General features: G+C 43.7%; 1 protein-coding gene across 3 annotated transcripts; it reads left to right on the top strand.

Moving 5' to 3' along the window:
- Positions 1 to 4209: 4209 nt before the first annotated feature.
- On the top strand, positions 4210 to 13546 carry LOC136477031 (MYB-like transcription factor ODO1). 3 transcript variants are annotated; one of them, XM_066475039.1, is made up of 4 exons: positions 4210 to 4434; positions 9127 to 9221; positions 10447 to 10752; positions 11709 to 13531. In XM_066475039.1, the coding sequence occupies exons 3-4, from the start codon at positions 10490 to 10492 to the stop codon at positions 12226 to 12228; spliced, it is 783 nt and encodes a 260-aa protein (XP_066331136.1). In that variant the 5' UTR covers positions 4210 to 4434; positions 9127 to 9221; positions 10447 to 10489; the 3' UTR covers positions 12229 to 13531. The 3 variants fall into 3 exon arrangements, with proteins under 3 accessions (XP_066331136.1, XP_066331138.1, XP_066331137.1); XM_066475040.1 differs by lacking the exon at positions 4210 to 4434 and adding an exon at positions 4508 to 4634; XM_066475041.1 differs by lacking the exons at positions 4210 to 4434; positions 10447 to 10752 and adding an exon at positions 4499 to 4634 and having other exon boundaries at positions 11709 to 13546.
- Positions 13547 to 19577: the final 6031 nt, after the last annotated feature.

Raw genomic sequence — 19577 nt, 5'->3', positions numbered from 1 at the left:
TTAGAGTAGTGAAGATGGATTGGTTCCAAATTGCATCATTTAGTTTTTACGGGTGCTTTAAAATTTGTGCGCGTACTCAGTCTCGATTCGTCGGGCTCAGGCACGTGGTCACCACGCGTGGTTGTTCTGCATTGTTGTGCAACTGTGCCATGCGTGCGCGTGCATGGCCGCACACCGACAGACCGAGGCTGCTCTTTGGTCTGGCTGTGGCCTGGCCGCTCTGGCCGCACCGCTTGCAGCCAACCATAGGCCGCCATGCCCCGCTGGCCCTCTCTACGCCCGACCGCCACTACCACCACAACTGTCGCTGATGCTGTTGCTGCCCTCCATGTCATGCGTCATGACGCAATCATGGTCGTAGTCGTTGTGTCACTCCTGTACTCATGTCTGCTCGTTGCATCGCGTTGCCCCCTTCTTGGGCCGGTTGGGTGCCGTCCGCACATGGCCATGCACACCGTCGTCACACCATTAATGGCGCTGTGGCGCACGAGCCATGGCTGGTCATGGACACTGGCGCTTGTCCCCTCATGCTTAGACATAGGTCCCTCGGTCGTGTCAACCGTGTCCCACCAAGGCTCACCTCGTCGAGTCACCAACCGCACCCCATCTCTCTCTCTCTTTTTACTTCTCTCTGCTGCCGTGCCAACGCGCCTGCCTACGAGGGGTCATCTCCCACCAATTCCATACAGCCATAGCTCTGCCCTCACGTCCCCTCTCCAACTACCCCCACCCTGCCTTGATTACGGCTAGGCTGAGCTCTAATTTTGGAGCTTTGCTCCCGCCACCGTGCCATTAAGGCCAAGCCCGTCTCACCCTGGCCAGCTCCAACCTTGCCACCTCGTGTTGAATTGACTGCACCACTAGCCCCACCTAGAAACCATCTTCATCGTGCGCACCCAAGTCGCAACCCTATAGTTGCCTCCACGCCGCTGATATGGCCGTGCCGCTGCGGTTCATCGTTGAGCTCACCGCGTGCACGCGATCAGACTTGCTTGGGGCATCTCTGGCTAGGCCACCGCCACGGGTAGGATCATGGTGTGTCACTGTTGCATGCTATGGCTCACCGGAACATGGTTGCCGCCGCTGTAGGTCGCTCGCCGCCGGGTAGAGCCCGCTCTACTTCACCTCCGTTCTTGCAACCACCGCCCATCGTCGCGCGTCGGCCCATAGGTCAACATCGGTCCCATAGCTAGGTCTGTAAGGGTCCTGGTTGGCCGGCGTAACGGGGCCATACCGGTCCACGTCGCGCCGATGAGCGCGAGGGTTGCGGGGACATCCTCGATGCGAAGATAGCTTTTCTCGGGGTCTTTCGTGCATAAGTGCTGACTGAGTAAATAGGATGAATAGTGCCTACAAGAATAGTATGAAGCTCGAGGGCGTTTTTGCTAAAACGCCAACGTGTGCGGGCTCCCCGCCATGGACCGTCTCCGCGCGTGGGCCGCGCCCCTTGTGGGCCTCGTTGGGCCAATTTAGTAGTCTTTTTTAGTAAAGAATTAGAAATGATTTTGTATTTTTATTTCAGAATCAGTTTTGTGTAATTAATCTGAAATCATGTAGATGTCCAAAAATTATGAAATAAATTTTGTTAGGTTCCTAAAATTATGATCTATCTGGTAGTATATTTTGTTCACATAGTTTTATAATATTTTCAGGAGTTATCTAATTAATTTAAGATGCTTAATATTATAAGATATAAATTTGTAGGAATTTTTGTGATGAACTGGTGATAGTGTTGGCTCTAAAACTTTTGCAGTAAATCCCTAACATTATTAGGTGCTCACTGTAATTTGTGTAGCTCTATAATAATCAGTTTGCTATGGTAGCTAAATGAGTCCTAGCTCAAAAATATATATTTAATTAATAAAATACCAAAAGCACCTTGGGATTTTAAAACTAGAACATTTTTCCAGAGATAAAGCCTTACTTGACGACGTGGATACGTAGACCAGTACGTTACTCATTAAATCTAGCTCGTTAGCTTGCGTTGCGTAATCGTATATTTAAGAGTTACGGTTACCGTTGATTAATTGTGCCTTTGTGTTGTAGCCACGTATATCATAATAGGAACAATGATGTATCATGAAGTCGGCTGAAGTAGCATAAAAGATGATGCCTTGATGATCGTGTCACTATGATGGAATACGAACTTTTGGTCATATCTTACCCAGACAAACCCTGGTGCATAACCCCTATTATTCTACACTTTATCTTATGCTTGTGCATTAAGTTTTCAGGAGTTGAATGAAAACCACTTGTATATATATCCTTATCCTATGAGTCCTAGTAGTATGTGCAGGATCATGTAGATTGTTATGCTATAGGATCCGATAGAAGTCGAGTGATTACCTGTCACTCGCGAGAGATAGAAAAGATATTATTATTGTTATTATATTACTGTCACATGGAATATATATATATGAATGATAATTGGAGACCGGGTGGAATGGTACTTTGGATATGGACTTGGTTAGGCATTCGAGCGAGGTTTGGATTGCACTTGTTCGACCTATGTTGATTGAGGATTGTCCGTTGCTGTGGATGGTAGTCAGGTCACAAACTTATTATCCTGAGCACATACTTGCTTATGGGAGTGGGAAGGCTCATTACGCTCTTGTCGTGGGTTCTGGCTCTTTTCGGACCGACTGATTGGAGGCGGGAAAAGGTGAAGGTCTAAGCACCATACTGAAACGGGGTCTCAAGTGTGGGGACTTAGAGTCTAAGTTTGGACGGGCACCTGGACCCTCATGACAGGAGTGGAATGGGTTGGTTTTGTTTGTACCTAGGGTATAAACGAGGCGTGTGTTTTAGGGTACCCAGCTGTGATACATTGGTTCGCGAATCGCCGTGTGATATGGTACAACTTGGCTATAGTCTAGCACCGTAGTAGGAATATAAAAGATGATAAAATAGTTCTGATTGCTTACTACCTGCTTGAAAGTAGCATATGTGCTTACATAGAATGGTTAGTTAATGAACTAATGATGACTGCTAATGAAATCGAATATAAGGACGCACGTTTAGTAATGCTTTCGTAGATGCAATAACCTATAAACCAGATAGCCTAACATATCTTTGGAGTTTTTTTTTATTTTTTTCTCCTATCGGGTAAGTCTTGCTGAGTACAATCAAATACTTAGAGTTTTATTTCCCTGTTGCAGGTGATCGGATGACACTTAGAGCTGATTCTTGTGTGTAGAAACCTCCTGGTGGGCTTAGAGATGATTCCTTTCACAATACGATCGTAGTGTTTATTTATAACCCTCATGAAAGGTTTTTATAAGAAAAGATGTAAAATCTACTATCATCTCTTTTATAAAATGTCCACTATGTTAATGCTCCACCATGTCATTAAAGTAATCCTGCTTTCTCTGTAACTCTGATAACATTGTTATATTCCGCTATTATAATAAATTGAGGTAATATTCTGGTACTGTAATAAAGTGATGTAAGAAATGACTTAAGAATGTTGTAAGCTTTATTCTCTCATTTATGATCCTGATGAAAAAATGTGGATTTTTTAGTTCTTCCTTGGGGTGTCTAATAGAAGACAAGTACTCGTGAGAGGCATTAGATTAGGCGGTTCTGCCATAGTACGGGAGAGAGAGTGCAGACGCGAGTGTTAGGGCGCGGACATCTGTCCGGACATCCCGGCGCTAGCACTGCAGACGGTTTATAGGACAGATGGGCCAAATTCGTCAGGCGATGGGGTCATGATGCTATTAACCTAATGCTAAGCTGTATTGATGGTCCAATGTTTGATGTCCAGCGAATTGAGCATAGCTTAGCTGGTTGGGTTTTTGTGGTGAAACCTGCACACCCAGGTTCAAGTCCCCGACTTGACACGGGTGCTCGTGTTTCTCTAGATTTATTTCAAGATTTAACGGCGCTATTCTTTCAGTTGTAGGCGATGTGTCCGTCGACAGTGAGACGCCTATGGTGACTTCGTCAATCTCGAAATTTATCGGTTCAACTCAGTTCTTTTGATATGCTCATAGAGATAGATGTGCATACTAGCATTCATAGCGGTTTGTGCGCCCGTGTTTGTGAGCGTGTGTAAGTGGGTCTCGGGAAAAAAAATGTTCGACGTCCAATTCTCTCTTACGGCTCTGTAATTTGCCAAGGCCCAAGTAGCTGCTATCTGGGCTGGGCCGTAGCGATTCCTCTCCTCTCACTGAGACGTGTGATGTCTCGTCACCAGACGCCCCCGCTGCCATGGGACCCACGGAATCCTCCCTCCCCCGTCGGCCGCCGCTCGGCTCGGCTGCCCTCCGGCCTCCGGGCATCGCCATCGGAGTGAGCAGGGACCAGAAGGCGGGGGTTCGGTAGAGTCCGTGCACCCGGGTCCCACTCACCTGAGGCCGTCCGTGGCTCCGTGCAAGATGGGGATTGGGGGAAGGGTGCGAGGTCACCGTCTCCCCGCGCCGTGTCGTCAGTGTGAGTTCCTTCGTAAGATTCTGTGTCTCCTCACCGGATTTACTTACAGCCACACGCTTGCGGGCTGCGATATCCAGCCTAGCTTTTTCGAGTCCTTGCAAATCTTCGTGGGGACGAGCGAGACCTGATGTCATGCCTAGCGGAGAAGGATCGATGATCCATAGGAGTTCCGCTTCCGCAGTTCGTGTATGGCCGACACGGTAATCGCTGCGAATTGAGGTCATGTGCGCCTTCCTTGTGCTTTTTTGGGTGTACGGTGGCTAGTGATCCAAAATTCCCTGCAATGCTTAGCGGGGGGGGGATCCGCATCTTTTACGCTCAGAGATGTCAGCTGGGGAATCCCCATCTTTTATCTGTTGCTGTTGTTAAAACAACGTCCTGACATGTCAGGTGTTTGTTCTGCAAAAGGGTCGTACGTACCACGTTTTCGAATGAGAGTTCGTTCGGACTAGCTTACTCAAAGTCATGGCATTTGGTCACAGAGAGTGATCAAGTAGGTAGACGGTCCTGACCCTTTGGTGGTGCTGTTGATTCATTGCAAAACCTGTACCTCTGTGCTCAGATAATCCATCATGTGCTGCATTCAGATGGGAGATTGAATCAAAGCGTGTAATACCACTATACCAGTTGCTTCCTCAAATACTGCACGAATGAATGCATGACAGGAACATTCCAACTCAAATATTGTGACCAGATGTTGTCGGTATCCATTCTTCATGAAGACGTCAGTATAGCCGTCTCCATTGAATTCTTCAAATGGAATACCTTACTCGTTAATTATCTGCAAAATTGGGTAACCAATAATGGAGGCTCAGAGAAGCTACATTTACTAGCGAGTTTTAAAATTGGTTTCTCTTTGAAGAGATAGGTGCAATCTTTTTTGGAAGCCTGGTCAATTTTCAACCCTTGTGCTAAAAGCTTGTGGGATGTGGTACTAAGGATCGGATAATTCAAAATTAAAGTGTCTAGGAGATCATATTTCAAGGCCTAAATATTTAGAATATCTCCTAATCAAGGCTTTTTTCTTGTCAATCTACATCAGTTGCACCGTTTTGTAGCTGGAAGGTTGGTAATCCAGGCTGTCATGCAGTGAATTAGTCTGATGGGATGTAGCGATACCTGGCCCATTCTCTTCTAATGGCATCTCCTAAAGTTAGTCTTCTTCGGTGCTCAAAAAAAAAGTTAGTCTTCTTCGTAATGTGAGCAGTAATCATGTTTGCAGAAGATTCAGGAAGACCAAGTCTTTTTGCTAGGAAAAGTGTAGGGAATCAGTCAGGAGCATATACAAACTGCCGCCAAATGTTATTAAGCAAGTGGCTGTCTTGATGTAATTGACCACCATCTATTGATGAATTCTAAGGGGAAAAGGGGTGAGATCTATGTTAGCAAATAAATAGAAGAAAAGGCTACAAACAGAAGTTAGGACTTAGGATTGACACACTTTTCTCCTTGGTTTTTTCTCTACTCAACTGAATTGCAATGTGAAACTGAAAATTCGTATGATGGTAGATCTCTGAGTACTACATGCACAGTTGTTTTAGAAGTTTTCATATTGTGTTTTAATAACAAAATGATAGTATTTGTCATGATAGCTAGTGTATGATCCGCATTAGATGTCTCCTGGAAATGCACATCACAACTTATAGCTTATTGCATAAATATTGGAAGGTTGGATGGAATAGACCTATGACCTAGGAAAATATTGTTTTCATCTGCCACTTCTCTTTGAAAAGAAACTTCTGTTTACTGCTTTTACTTTTCAGCACAGAACACACATCACTACCTGGGATAGCAACAGTGCACAAACTCTGAGAGTAACAATTTAACAGGTGCAATTGTTATGCAGCAGCAGCAACAACAACAACAACAAAGTCTTTAAGTCCCAAACAAGTTGGGGTAGGCTAGAGTTGAAACCCAACAGAAGCAATCAAGGTTCAGGCACGTGAATAGCTGTCTTCCAAGCACTCCTATCTAAGGCTAAGTCTTTGGGTATATTCCATCCTTTCAAGTCTCCTTTTATTGCCTCTACCCAAGTCAACTTCGGTCTTTCTCTGCCTCTCTTCACGTTACTATCCTGACTTAGGATTCCACTATGCACCGGTGCATCTGGAGGTCTCCGTTGCACATGTCCAAACCATCTGAACCGGTGTTGGACAAGCTTTTCTTCAATTGGCGCTACCCCTAATCTCTCACGTATATCATCATTCCGAACTCGATCCCTTCTTGTTGACCGCAAATCCAACGCAACATACGCATTTCCGCGACACTTAGCTGTTGAATATGTCGTCTTTTCGTAGGCCAACATTCTGCACCATACAACATAGCAGGTCTAATCGCCGTTCTATAAAACTTGCCTTTTAGCTTCTGTGGTACCCTTTTGTCACATAGGACACCAGACGCTTGCCGCCACTTCATCCACCCTGCTTTGATTCTATGGCTAACATCTTCATTAATATCCCCGTCCCTCTGTAGCATTGATCCTAAATATCGAAAGGTATCCTTCCTAGGCACTACTTGACCTTCCAAACTAACATCTTCCTCCTCCCGAGTAGTAGTGCCGAAGTCACATCTCATATACTCAGTTTTATTTCTACTAAGTCTAAAACCTTTGGATTCCAAAGTCTCCCGCCATAACTCCAGTTTCTGATTCACTCCTGTCCGGCTTTCATCAACTATCACTACATCGTCCGTGAAAAGCATACACCAAGGGATGTCCCCTTGTATGTCCCTTGTGACCTCATCCATCACTAAAGCAAATAAATAAGGGCTCAAAGCTGACCCTTGATGTAGTCCTATCCTAATCGGGAAGTCATCCGTGTCTCCATCACTTGTTCAAACTCTAGTCACAACATTGCTGTACATGTCCTTAATGAGCCCGACGTACTTCGTTGGGACTTTATGTTTGTCCAAAGCCCACCACATAACATTCCTTGGTATTTTATCATAAGCCTTCTCCAAGTCAATAAAAACCATGTGTAGGTCCTTTTTCTCCCTATACCGCTCCATAACTTGTCTTATTAAGAAAATGGCTTCCATGGTTGACCTTCCGGGCATGAAACCAAATTGGTTCATAGAGACCCGCGTTATTGCTCTCAAGCGATGCTCGATAACTCTCTCCCATAGCTTCATAGTATGGCTCATCAACTTAATTCCCCGGTAATTTGTACAATTTTGAATATCCCCTTTATTCTTGTAGATCGGTACCAATATACTTCTCCTCTACTCATTAGGCATCTTGTTCGATCGAAAAATATGGTTGAACAGCTTGGTTAACCATACTACAGCTACGTCCCCGAGGCATCTCCACACCTCGATTGGGATACCATCCGGTCCCATCGCCTTACCTCCTTTCATCCTTTTCAACGCCTCTCTGACCTCAGATTCTTGGATTCTCCGCACAAAGCGCCTATTGGTGTCATCAAAAGAGTCATCCAACTGAAAGGTTGTGTCCATATTCTCACCATTGAACAATTTGTCAAAATACTCTTGCCATCGATGTCGGATCTCATCCTCCTTTACCAAGAGATGCTCCCTTTCATCCTTAATGCACTTAACTTGGTTGAAGTCCCGTGTCTTTCACGAACCCTATCCATCCTATAAATGTCCTTCTCTCTTTCCTTCGTACTCAAATGTTGGTAAAGATCCTCGTACGCTCTACCCTTTGCCACACTTACAGCTCGCTTTGCAGTCTTCTTTGTCACCTTGTACTTCTCTATGTTGTCCACACTCCTGTCATGGTACAAGCGTCTATAGCATTCTTTCTTCTCCTTAATAGCCCTTTGGACTTCCTCGTTCCACCACCAAGTATCTTTAGCCTCACGTCCCCTTCCTTTGGTTACTCCACACACCTCTGAGGCTACCTTCCGAATGTTGGTTACCATCTTGTCCCACATATTGTTTATGTCGTCTTCTTCCTTCCAAGAGCTCTCTTTGATAACCCTTTCCCTAAATACCTCTGACGTCTCCCCTTTCAGTTTCCACCACTTTGTTCTTTCAATCTTAGCTTGTTTATCCCTACGGGCACGCACCTGAAAACGAAAATCTGCCACCAAAAGCTTATGTTGAGAAACAACACACTCCCCTGGTATCACCTTGCAATCCAAGCATGCTCGTTTGTCCTTTCTTCTTGCGAGGACAAAGTTATGGTGTGGCCATTTTGTTTGCATGGACATTTTTCTCTTATTTTTTTATACAAGATGCCTATATTTTATATGAAATGAGATAATCATTTTTTCAACCCAAAGTCTGTCTCTTTTGTGGCAGAATACCTGAGATACACATTAGCTTCCATGGATTGGATTGTGTTTGTCTAGAATTGATAATCTGCTAAAGTTTCTGTCTTTTTGTGTTATACTTGTTTATATAAATAATAAGATGCTCTAGTTTTAGTGCACAGCCTTTCACAGATTGAAGTTTGATGCATATGCAGATTCAGCAGAAGAATGAGTTAGCATTGTGTATCAGAAGATTGCTGCTATTCTATCAGCAGTTGCTAGCATTTTTCTTGCAGACACGGCATAAATTGGCCCCTGTAGGCTTTAGTTGTCCAAAATATATGTCCATTGTTGCCCAGCGCCCCAGCACAGTATCTGAATAGCAAAACGTTTTTCTGTTGATTGATTAATGATGCTCCTCCTTATATCAACACTCCAAATATGTATAACTGAGTTGACATTATTTTTGTGGTTACAGAGCGTCAGAGCGCAGTCATTTCTTCCTCATGTCGGCAGATGTCTTGAATACCCACAGATTCTTAAGCTGTCCCTTGCTGTCATTTCTAAGCAAAAGTAAGTTGTAAGATGGGTTCTTTCTCATATTCACTTTCTTGGGAGTTCGGTGGATTAAGAAACTCTAATTCTTATCCTTTCTTTGCATCTAGTTGCAGAATAACCATTTTGCTTACAGAATTAAAGTTTCATCTTTGCAACTGAGCTTTTTTATTAGCAAAAGTAAGCTGTGTGCTTTTTTTAGCAAACATGAAATGAAACTGAGCTGCACGTCTTTGCATTAAAGAAAAGAAACAAGGCGATGCACCGATTTCTATGTCTAATTAATTAGTTGCTGTCTTTTCTCATCTCTTGTACTAGCTCGATATGTAAATCAAACTCTTCAGAGGCTAAGCTCACCTGTTGATCGTCATGTTGATATCACCAGTCTCAGTGAGCTAGGATGCTGACTGTCTGAATGTTTCAGCTTTCTCACAAATTAGAATGCAACATTTACATCATGGTGCACAATGTCATCATTGGCCCATACACATATGTTAGATATGCAGCTTGCAGAGCATATGCTAGTTGTTCCTCATGGTTTTATTTGTTACAGTGCACCACCAATGATAAAATGGTTGGTGAGATATAGTTGCTTAAGATGGCAACTGGGGCAGCACACATTTATATACCCCTGTGGGGAATGGAAGCATCAATAGTTAGAGATAATCATACTTTAGTTCCTGTTGCATCATTTGCAAACAAATTGCCGTGTTTAGAAAAGGATAGCTAACTAAAAAATTGAGCTAAGCTATCTGCAAATAGGGTGTTGTTCATTTCAGTATGCTAGTTAATTAAGATCATATTATCGCTCTGTACCATATTGGAATATTGAAGTACAATAATCAGCTTGGTCAAGGATGTTGACACATCTCATTTTAATGAACATGATTATCGACTCTAGTAGTAGTACCCCATGATGCTGCAGTGCGATTGGTAACTGTTTTTTAACAAGGGCTTAACATGGTACAGTTTATTATAGGTCAGACTTAAACTCTTACTTCCAGATTACTCTAAAGTAACCAAATCACCATCGCTTTCTACATCAGCAAATAGAAAAGCATGGAAAGCACAGGACATTTTTTTAGTGAAATTGCACGGAACTATACATATCTGCGGGCAGACATCCATTGCAGTTGCAATGGAGCTTTCACAGCCCTTTAGTCTGATGTTTGTCTGCGGAGTTTGGTGGCTCACAGCATATATAAAATGCAATAGAAGCTTACTGATAGCCTTGTTCACGTAGTGCTTAATCTAGTACAAGCTGCCAGCTGATAGTAAATTGATCAATGGGGAGACAGCCATGCTGTGACAAGCAGGGGGTGAAGCGAGGGCCTTGGACAGCGGAGGAGGACAAGAAGCTCATTAGCTTCATCCTGACACATGGTCGATGCTGCTGGCGGGCAGTGCCTAAACTGGCAGGGCTGCTTCGTTGCGGCAAGAGTTGCCGTCTGCGGTGGACTAACTACCTCCACCCTGACCTCAAGCGTGGCCTTCTCAGCACTGCCGAGGAGCAGCTCATCATTGACCTCCATGCCAAGCTCGGAAATAGGTATACTAGCTTGCATGGTATATATAACACGTGTGCATGGATGCATATACTCCATTTTGTATGTTAATCCATCTTCTTTATTGTGCTATGGTAGAATAAGCTATATTTGCATCGGTTCCTTGGCATGGGTGAATATTCCCCTGGTAAGCTTTGAAGTGCCAAGGAAACCGCAGAACATGTTGATGGAATACTTGGCTAAGAGTAGCTAGCTTATACTTATATGTGTTGTAAGTCTATACGAAGTGTAGCAGCGCTAGCTGCTACTTACTGTAAAATGGTGCCACAAAGTTTAGAACCAACTGAATTCGTGCAATTAATAGTAACAAAGTCACATGCACGTGGTATTGTTGTCAAACCCCCTGGTGCTCCACGTCTATCAAGAAAGGCCAAGTTCAATCGAAATGTATAGTTTTGAGAAAGAAATAAATCCTGCAATACCAGGATCAGTTAATCAAGTTTACCTATAGTTTGAAAAGTGGTTTTCATGGTTATTGAGTTTATTGCACCTTACATCTTATAACCCTATAACTGGTATAATTTTTTACCTTGTCCCTAGTTTAGCACTCTGCAGTAACCTCTTGATTGTTTCATGCTTTCAGTGCTCTTGCAAATGGCAAGTTATCTAAAAAACAACAAAAATATAATGGCTATCTTTTCTTAGTTGTTGCACTTTGAATTGATAGTTATTACTGATACACTGATGACCGATGTGGACTTCATGCCTGCATGTGAGTTAAAGAGCACACTAGAATTGAAGGGCAGTAGTAATAGGACCACTCGTGCTCAGGTCATTCTCAACCTCTTCACTTGTAGCACAAACTCCAATTGCTTCAAATTCAGCTGGCTGAAACTTTAGTAAAAAGGGTCAGCTGCTCCTTTCTGCACATGTGCTTCGTTCTCCAGAAACAAAATATTACAACCGCTTTGTGCGCTCCTGATGACTTAAACCTATGCAGATGGTCCAAGATTGCTGCCAAGTTACCTGGGAGAACAGACAATGAGATCAAGAACCACTGGAACACGCACATCAAGAAGAAGCTCATCAAGATGGGCATCGACCCGGCCACGCACCAGCCTCTAGCCAATTCCAAGGCAGCTTCCTCACAGTCCACAATTACAGATGAATCTGCTAAATCCAGCGACTTCGGAGAGGAGCTGAGCTTGAAGGATGACAGCCATAGGGAGGTTCCGCTGTCCACTGATTCATCGGAGCAGTCCAGCTGGCCAGAGTCAGGCACCAACGGCTGTGATCAAGACCCTGAACTGCTGGTGAATTGGCTGTCAGAGACAGACCTGTCGATGGATGAGCCATGGCTGAATTTTATGAGCAGCAACGATGAACTTGCCAATGTCGAGGGGATGTTGCCATGGGATGGAACAACAGACTGTCTGCTGGACTACCAAAACTTTGGCATGTGCAGCTCGAACTCAGTCGGCAATTCAATGTTCCACGCCTCAAATGGATCAAACTTCTAAAGACCGGAGAAAGACTGCCAATCAAAATAAGGAGGAAGACAGACTGCAAGTTTGAGCGCACTGCACAGCTCTCAGTATAGAAAATAGATACAGTACTTACACGAATAAGATTGTGAGAGAAGAGATACCTAGACCCTAGAATAGTGATTCCTTGCCCTTCAAAGTAAGGGGTTTGTATTGGTAGAAACCTAGTGTTTCTCGGTATGAGAAGCTGAAGAACTAGATTCAAATGCTCGAATCATGCAAGGCATCCTATGAACAAAGTTAGGGTATACGTATGCTCAGCAGGTTGCAGTGAATAAAATAGCCTATTTTCTGTGCAAGGCTGTGCTCTGAGCAGTGCAGCAGCGAGGTATATCTCTGATATCTCCCTGTTGCTGTCCCTGGCAACTGTGGAGCAATTACAGTCAACTCATAGCAGCGAGGTTATGTTAGTGACTCGCCATCCTTCCAACAGTCAACTCACCATCCTTCCAACATCAGACTCATTGCACAGGCTCTGAATTTTGATGTGCATAATGTGTACTGATTTTTAGCGAGGTATCAGTCAACGTCTAGTTTATTCTTGGTTAAGCTTAAGCAGTCGCATACCTGAGAGATGAAATGAACAAGATGCCTGAGACTGCACATGGATCATCAAGAGCCTGCCTGGATTCTGCAACGAGTAACACGACAACCATTGCACAGTAGGTCAGTCCAGTTTCCATGAAATGAACGTTCAGAGGCCAAAGGTGTCCCTATTCCGCTGTCGTCCATGTCCTTGACAAAGATGCAAAACCTTAAAGAAGGGTTCAGTGAACCAACCATCCGTACGGCGTACGTTTATAGTCACGTAATGCTGACGTGTTTCTTCCAAGCTCACCATCAGGCGGGTGCGGGTTTGTTCAGCCTACAGTGTTTCGGCAGTCGGCACTGAAGCGCGCATGTATGCGTAGAAAAAGGCGGGTTTGTTGCGTGATCCTAATCACAGCACTGCCTTGTTTGTATGAACTTCTCCACTGCACTGATGGTGATGGAAAGTTGGGAACTCCTGAAGAATTTGGAAACCCCTCTCGCTGAAAGTCTGAGTCTCAAGTACTCCAGAATATATACTCTTATTCGTGAAAATACTGGATGGACATAAGTGAACATATGTAGAAATTTAGCCTTACGCTTCAAAAAAATTTCTGGATAACTCAAGTGAGAAGTGGAAACTAAACTCCGTTCATCCTCTTATGTCTTATCCACCGATTAATTGTACTTCCAGTTGGGTGTAACTTAAGCAAGGGAACTTCTACCTCTCTCACTTGGGCCACTGATTTAGTTGAAATCCAGGATTGAGTTTGTTTAACCAATTTGACCATAAGCACTTGATATTCTCTGTTACGGGAGTGTACGTTTGGCTTTAGCAATGGATTGATCCGTCACTTTCTCACTCCCCATCAGCCTGTTCGTTTGGCCGTGGCTTGTCGTAAATGATCGTAAATTTTCAACCGGAACAGTATTTTTCTCTCACACAAACCAGCCAGCAGTACTTCTTCACGAACCAACAATGATATGAACTAGCCAACCGAACAGGCTGCATATCTTTTCGTGTTTGGTTTGAATAATATGGAATATGTTGTGTTGATCCATCATTATTCACCCCTGACAGCCACATGACTAGTACGTACAAACATTAGAGATGAAGTCATTCCATCATTATTCACCCCTGACAGCCACATGACAGCCACATGATCCATCATTATCCATCATTATGGCATGTTCGGTTGGTAGGATGCGCAGTTGATTTCGGATTATTCAATAGTGTTCTGTGATAGAGAATAAGCTAAAACAATAAAAAAAATGAGCAGCCGAACACCCCGCGAGGATCATCTCATTTTTGTTTATTCTGGCTTCTACATGAGTTTTGCCCTTAATCATTCAAAACTTTAGTCTGATGCTCTGAACCAATGGGCAATTAAACAAAAAACTGCCAACAATAAGAACGATCATAAAATCAAACTCTTATGAAGCAAGACTAACTCAGATTCAGAGATAGCAGGATACAAGACCTCAGGGGGAGGGATATCTGGAATCAGCAAGCAGGGGAATCGAAACTAGAAGGAATGTACTAGAAGATTTTAGAAGGTGCTGTAGGCAGGAGAAGAGAAAGAGAGCTATTTGGGGAGGAAGATAAACAGTAGACTTCTGATTAATTCTTCGATGCCCTAGACGACTGCTCCTTGCCTTCCTTTGTAATGCACATGCCTTGTCGTCTTGGGCCTGCATGGGCCGTCCGTGCCAGCTGAAAGGTCCTAATATGGCTAGAGAGGGGGTGAATAGCTTATTTAAAAATCTATAAATCAACTAGAGCAATTTGATTAGTATGACAAATAGCGTAATGCAAACTTGCTCTAGCTCTACAAGGGTTACAAGCCACCTATCCAACAATTCTAGTTGCAATGATTACTTAGGCACACAAACTTGCTACTCTAAAGAGCTCAACTAGATGAATGTAAACAATAAAGCAAGCTCTTAATTCTAATTACACTAAAGAGCTTGTATCAACTAGTTTGTAAGAATGTAATCAAATAAGTAGGGTGATTATACCGCCGTGTAGGGGATGAAACAATCACAAGATGAAGATCAAGCCAATCACCGGGAGAAAGCAAATGACAAGAGACAATCGATTTTCTCCCGAGGTTCATGTGCTTGCCAACACGCTACGTCCCCGTTGTGTCGACCAACACTTGGTGGTTCGATGGCTAAGAGGTGTTTCACAAACCTTGTCCACACGATAGGACACCGCAAGAACCGACCCACAAGTGAGGTAACTCAATGACACGAGCAATCTACTAGAGTTATCTTTCGGCACTCCACCGGGGAAGGTATAACTCCCCTCACAATCACCGAAGGCGGCCACGAACAATCACCAACTCATGCCGATCCTCTACCGCTGCTCCAACCGTCTAGGTGGTGGCAACCACCAAGAGTAACAAGCAAAATCCATAGCACAACACGAATGCCAAGTGCCTCTAGATGCAATCACTCAAGCAATGCACTTAGATTCTCTCCTAATCTCACAATGATGATGGATCAATGATGGAGATGAGTGGGAGGGCTTTGGCTAAGCTCACAAGGTTGCTATGTTAATGAAAATGTGCAAGAGAGTAAGCTTGAGCCGGCCATGGGGCTTAAATAGAAGCCCCCACGAAATAGAGCCGTTGTACCCCTTCACTGGACACACTACGGGCTGACCGGACGCTCCGGTCAGACTGACCGGACTCTAGACCCAGCGTCCGGTCAACCGATGTAAGCCACGTGTCATCCTGCATTCAACAGGAGTCGTCTGATCTTAACGGTCATGACATGACCGGACGCGTCAGTTACAAAGTGACCGGACGCTGGATCTCAGCGTCCGGTCGTTTCCAGTAAGGTTCCAAACGTGAGATTTCACGATCGGACGCGTCCGGTCATGCTCGACCAGACTCACCTAGTGTCCGATCACTCAACTTCTCTTCTGTATGCCCTACGTCAGCGTACATCAGCACTGACCGGACACACCCTATCAGCGTCCGGTCGCTTTCAGCGCCAACGTCCGGTCGAAGACCAAAACACGCGCCCTCTGCTGCTACTGATCGGACGCTCCGGTCCAACCAAGGCCAGCGTCCGGTCACTTATAGTGACCTCCAATTTTTCTGTCTAGGGCGCCGGTGACACTGTCGGACTGTCCGCACTCTACGGGCGGACACTCCGCCGGTGGAGTTCCTTACTCTTGCTCCCAAACTTCACCACCCTTGATCAAATATGCCAACCACCAAGTGTATCACCTTGTGCACATGTGTTAGCATATTTTCACAAATATTTTCAAGGATGTTAGCATTCCACTAGATCCTAAATGCATATGCAAATGAGTTAGAGCATCTAGTGGCACTTTGATAACCGCATTTCGATGCGAGTTTCATCCCTCTTAATAGTACGGCTATCAATCCTAAACGTGATCACACTCGCTAAGTGTCTTGATCACCAAAATAAAATAGCTCCTACATTTTATACCTTTGCCTTGAGCCTTTTGTTTTTCTCTTTCTTCTTTTCCAAGTTTAAGCATTTGACCATAACCTTGCCATCACCATTGTCATGATCTTCGCCATTGCTTCATCACTTGGAGTAGTGCTACCTATCTCATAATCATCTTGATAAACTAGGTTAGCACTTAGGGTTTCATCAATTAACCAAAACCAAACTAGAGCTTTCAATCTCTCCCTTTTTGGTAATTAATGACAACCCTTATACAAAGATATGAATTAAAGTTCATTTGAATCCATGTTGCTTGCCCAAGCATATTTACCATGTGTAAAGGATATGGACAAATTTTGTAACACCCTAGGTGTTTGGCTTCTACTAATTGCATTTCATTTCATAAACATGTGCATCATCTATCTCATCATGCCTTTGTTACTGAAACATGCATATGCAACATTTTCCAATTGTGTATGTTTCATACTTGAGTGTTGTGAATAGTAATGGTGTAACATGTGAATGCAACCTGAGTTTCTCATACCTTGAAACATGGCAACATGGTAGTAATATGACATGTATAAAATAACCACAAGGTCATGAAACATGTGAAACATGGAATTGAAACATATGAATGAATTGCTTGTTTTAATTGCTTTATCACATGTGATCTTTAGAAGTGGTATAACAATTTTGTAAAGTGGTTTATCATGGTCTATTACACCTTAACTACACTTGGGTTACTTGTTGGAACATTGTTCATGAAGATCAAAATGACCAAAATATCCTCAAGTGGAGGTTTGACTTGAATTGACCCTTTGAGTGCCACTGTTTGACTGAGTCAAAAGACCAACTTAGAGACTTTGCATGGCTGTCCACTCTTTACCAAAATTGTAGCCAATTTATCAAGGAACAAAAGTCTCAATATGACCATCTCATGAAAATGGCTAGAACATGTTCAAACAAGGCCCACAAGTTAGATGTCCATGCTGATTTCATTGAAAAATTTGTCTAAGTCTTAAACTGCATTTTTTGTTGCATCAGGCCAACTTGGGCTTCATGTAACTGCTGATCCATGGTGAATTAGGGAATGGTCCTTGAAGAGAAATTGTAGATGGATGGTAGACCTACATTTTTCATATACACCATTTTTGCAAAGGTGCAGTAGATTAGCCGTGTTGACACTTTGAACTAACACTGTCAGTCGGTTTTCTTTGTCTGAATGGATGCTACAGTGACTGACCAATTTTAGAAAATGCCCGACATGTGTGTGCCATGCATCGCCGGTCGCCTGAGCATGCTGCCACGCGCCGTGTGCCTCCTGGCGCTGCTGGCCGTGACAAGAGCACCCCGTGCGCCTGCCCGATGCACTCGCCGTGCCATTTGCTTTTCCTTTCTCCTTCCCCGCGCGCTGCGCCAAGCCACAGCAGCCATCCGCCATTACTGACCGCGCATTGCCGTCGTCGTGCGCGCTCACCACCGCAAAAATGGGTTGCCCAATCCGTCAGTAGCCTCGCCGTGGTCTCCTCTACCTTCTCCACCCCACCGTCGGTCTGATTGCGCCGTGGTAAGGGCAAAATCGCAGCTTCGTCCCACCGCCGCCATGGCTGTTCTCGCCGGCGTTGTTGCTCCACGCGGACAACCACCACCATGACCCTCCCATCCCTCCTCTGTCTCGCGCTAGGGTCTAGGAATGCTGCCGTAGCTCGTAGGGTCGCCCTATTGGGCTGCGACGCCGTAGCATCGTCGGAGCCGGCCGTGCCGTGGCCGAGCGCCGCCGTGGCCATCGCCACCCCCTCTAGCTGTGTCAGTAGCTGCAAATAAGGGTTCCCCTAGGTCCCCTAGGGTGAGGCGAACATGTAGGCACTGTTGCCTTCGTCGGAGAAGCCACCGACGGTGAGTTGCGCCGTCGTCTTCCTCTGCTCCCCTGTTTCTCTCACTGGCACGCGGGCCCCTCTCGTCAGTCGCCACGGCTGAGGCGGGAGCCCAGCGTGGGCCGCGCCAGCGTTGCTCACGGGCCGCCGTTTCCTCGGGCCGGCCCAACAGCAGTGAATCGATTTTCTTATTTTTGTTTGTTTTATTATTTCATAGAATTGTGTACAATTTCAAAAATGTGTAACTCCAGTTTGGTAGATCCAAATGTGATGGTTCCAATTTTGTTAAGTTCCTGGTCATGTCTAGTATTTAATAAAAATATTATATGAGCACATGTTTTAGAAATTCTGGATAAATTAAATAGGACTTTGAAATGTGTTTTTGGATACATGCAAACTTGTTTGAATTTTATCTTGAGTTTCTGTCGTCCAAAAATTATGAAATTTTGTGGGTAATCTATTATTGCTTAGTAGAATCTCTGGTTAAAATTTCAGAGCTAGTGCATGTATAGTTTTTGAGTTATAGAATTTCTTTTTATCAATGGATGGATCTTGTGTGAATTTTCATAATTTTTCTATAGATCCAGTATTGGTAAAATTTGGTGAGTAAGGTTCTTATGCTAGAATGATGCTAGAAAAAATGAGAAATCTGTTGCTTGACACTTTTCATTAGGGTTTCCTAATTATGCTAAAAATAGGCATGCCACTTGTTATTTTGGATACAACAAGTTCTGCTTGTTCAATGGCTTTGAAATTTTTATGGTAGTCTATGTGAAGCATGAGATAGCTACTGTAATTTTTGTAGATTTTTATGAACAATTTTGCTATATATTGCTTTAATCACTTAATTAACTAAATAAATTAGAAAAGGATATTAAATAATTTATTTAGAAGTTGGCACTATACTTTCTAGTGTTTCTCTGGTATGTGCAACAAGTTGGTTAACTTGGCTTGGTCAAATTATGCTTTTGCATCATCATTAAATAATTAAGCTAGTAACCCTGTCATTCCTGGAAAGATTCTAGGTTTACTAGAATTTGATTTGATTAACGTAAGAATCATGCTTTGATGTTTACAAATGATTTGTAGAGAATTTCATAAGCTTTCCAGAATGTCCTCATGCAAGTCATTTGGATTTGTATAACTCTTGTTGTGATTGAATTGAGGGACTACTTGTGTGCATATGAAACTTTAAATGTTGATTTATGTATGCCTTTACTATTTCTAAGTTTGTGGTAATGTTCCTAGGTGTTAGGCCTTTAACTGAATATGAGCATCTTTATCTTAGGTTATTCAAGTTAGGTAAGTTGATCTTATTCTTTAAGTTAAGTTAGATACATGCTTAAAGTGATTTGAATAGAGCTATTTTACTCGGTAAACGGGTGTCCAGTGATGCTTTCGTAAACACTTACTGTAATTCATTCATCATGAGCATCATGTCATTCCTTATGCATCCATGATATTTATCTCGTGCATCGGCATGCAATAGGTGTACTG

The sequence above is a fragment of the Miscanthus floridulus genome, chromosome 8, assembly GCF_019320115.1.
Source record: "Miscanthus floridulus cultivar M001 chromosome 8, ASM1932011v1, whole genome shotgun sequence".
In the NCBI taxonomy this organism is placed as follows: domain Eukaryota; kingdom Viridiplantae; phylum Streptophyta; class Magnoliopsida; order Poales; family Poaceae; genus Miscanthus; species Miscanthus floridulus.
Note: the sequence above shows the minus strand (reverse complement) of the source record. Positions and strands in the feature narration are given on the sequence as shown.

Bases quoted from the DNA above. Each gene is read 5' to 3' on its own strand.
- LOC136477031 (XM_066475039.1), top strand. From the start codon at position 10,490: ATGGGGAGACAGCCATGCTGTGACAAGCAGGGGGTGAAGCGAGGGCCT. The intron at 10,753-11,708 runs GTATACTAGCTT...AAACCTATGCAG, and splicing joins CATGCCAAGCTCGGAAATAG to ATGGTCCAAGATTGCTGCCA.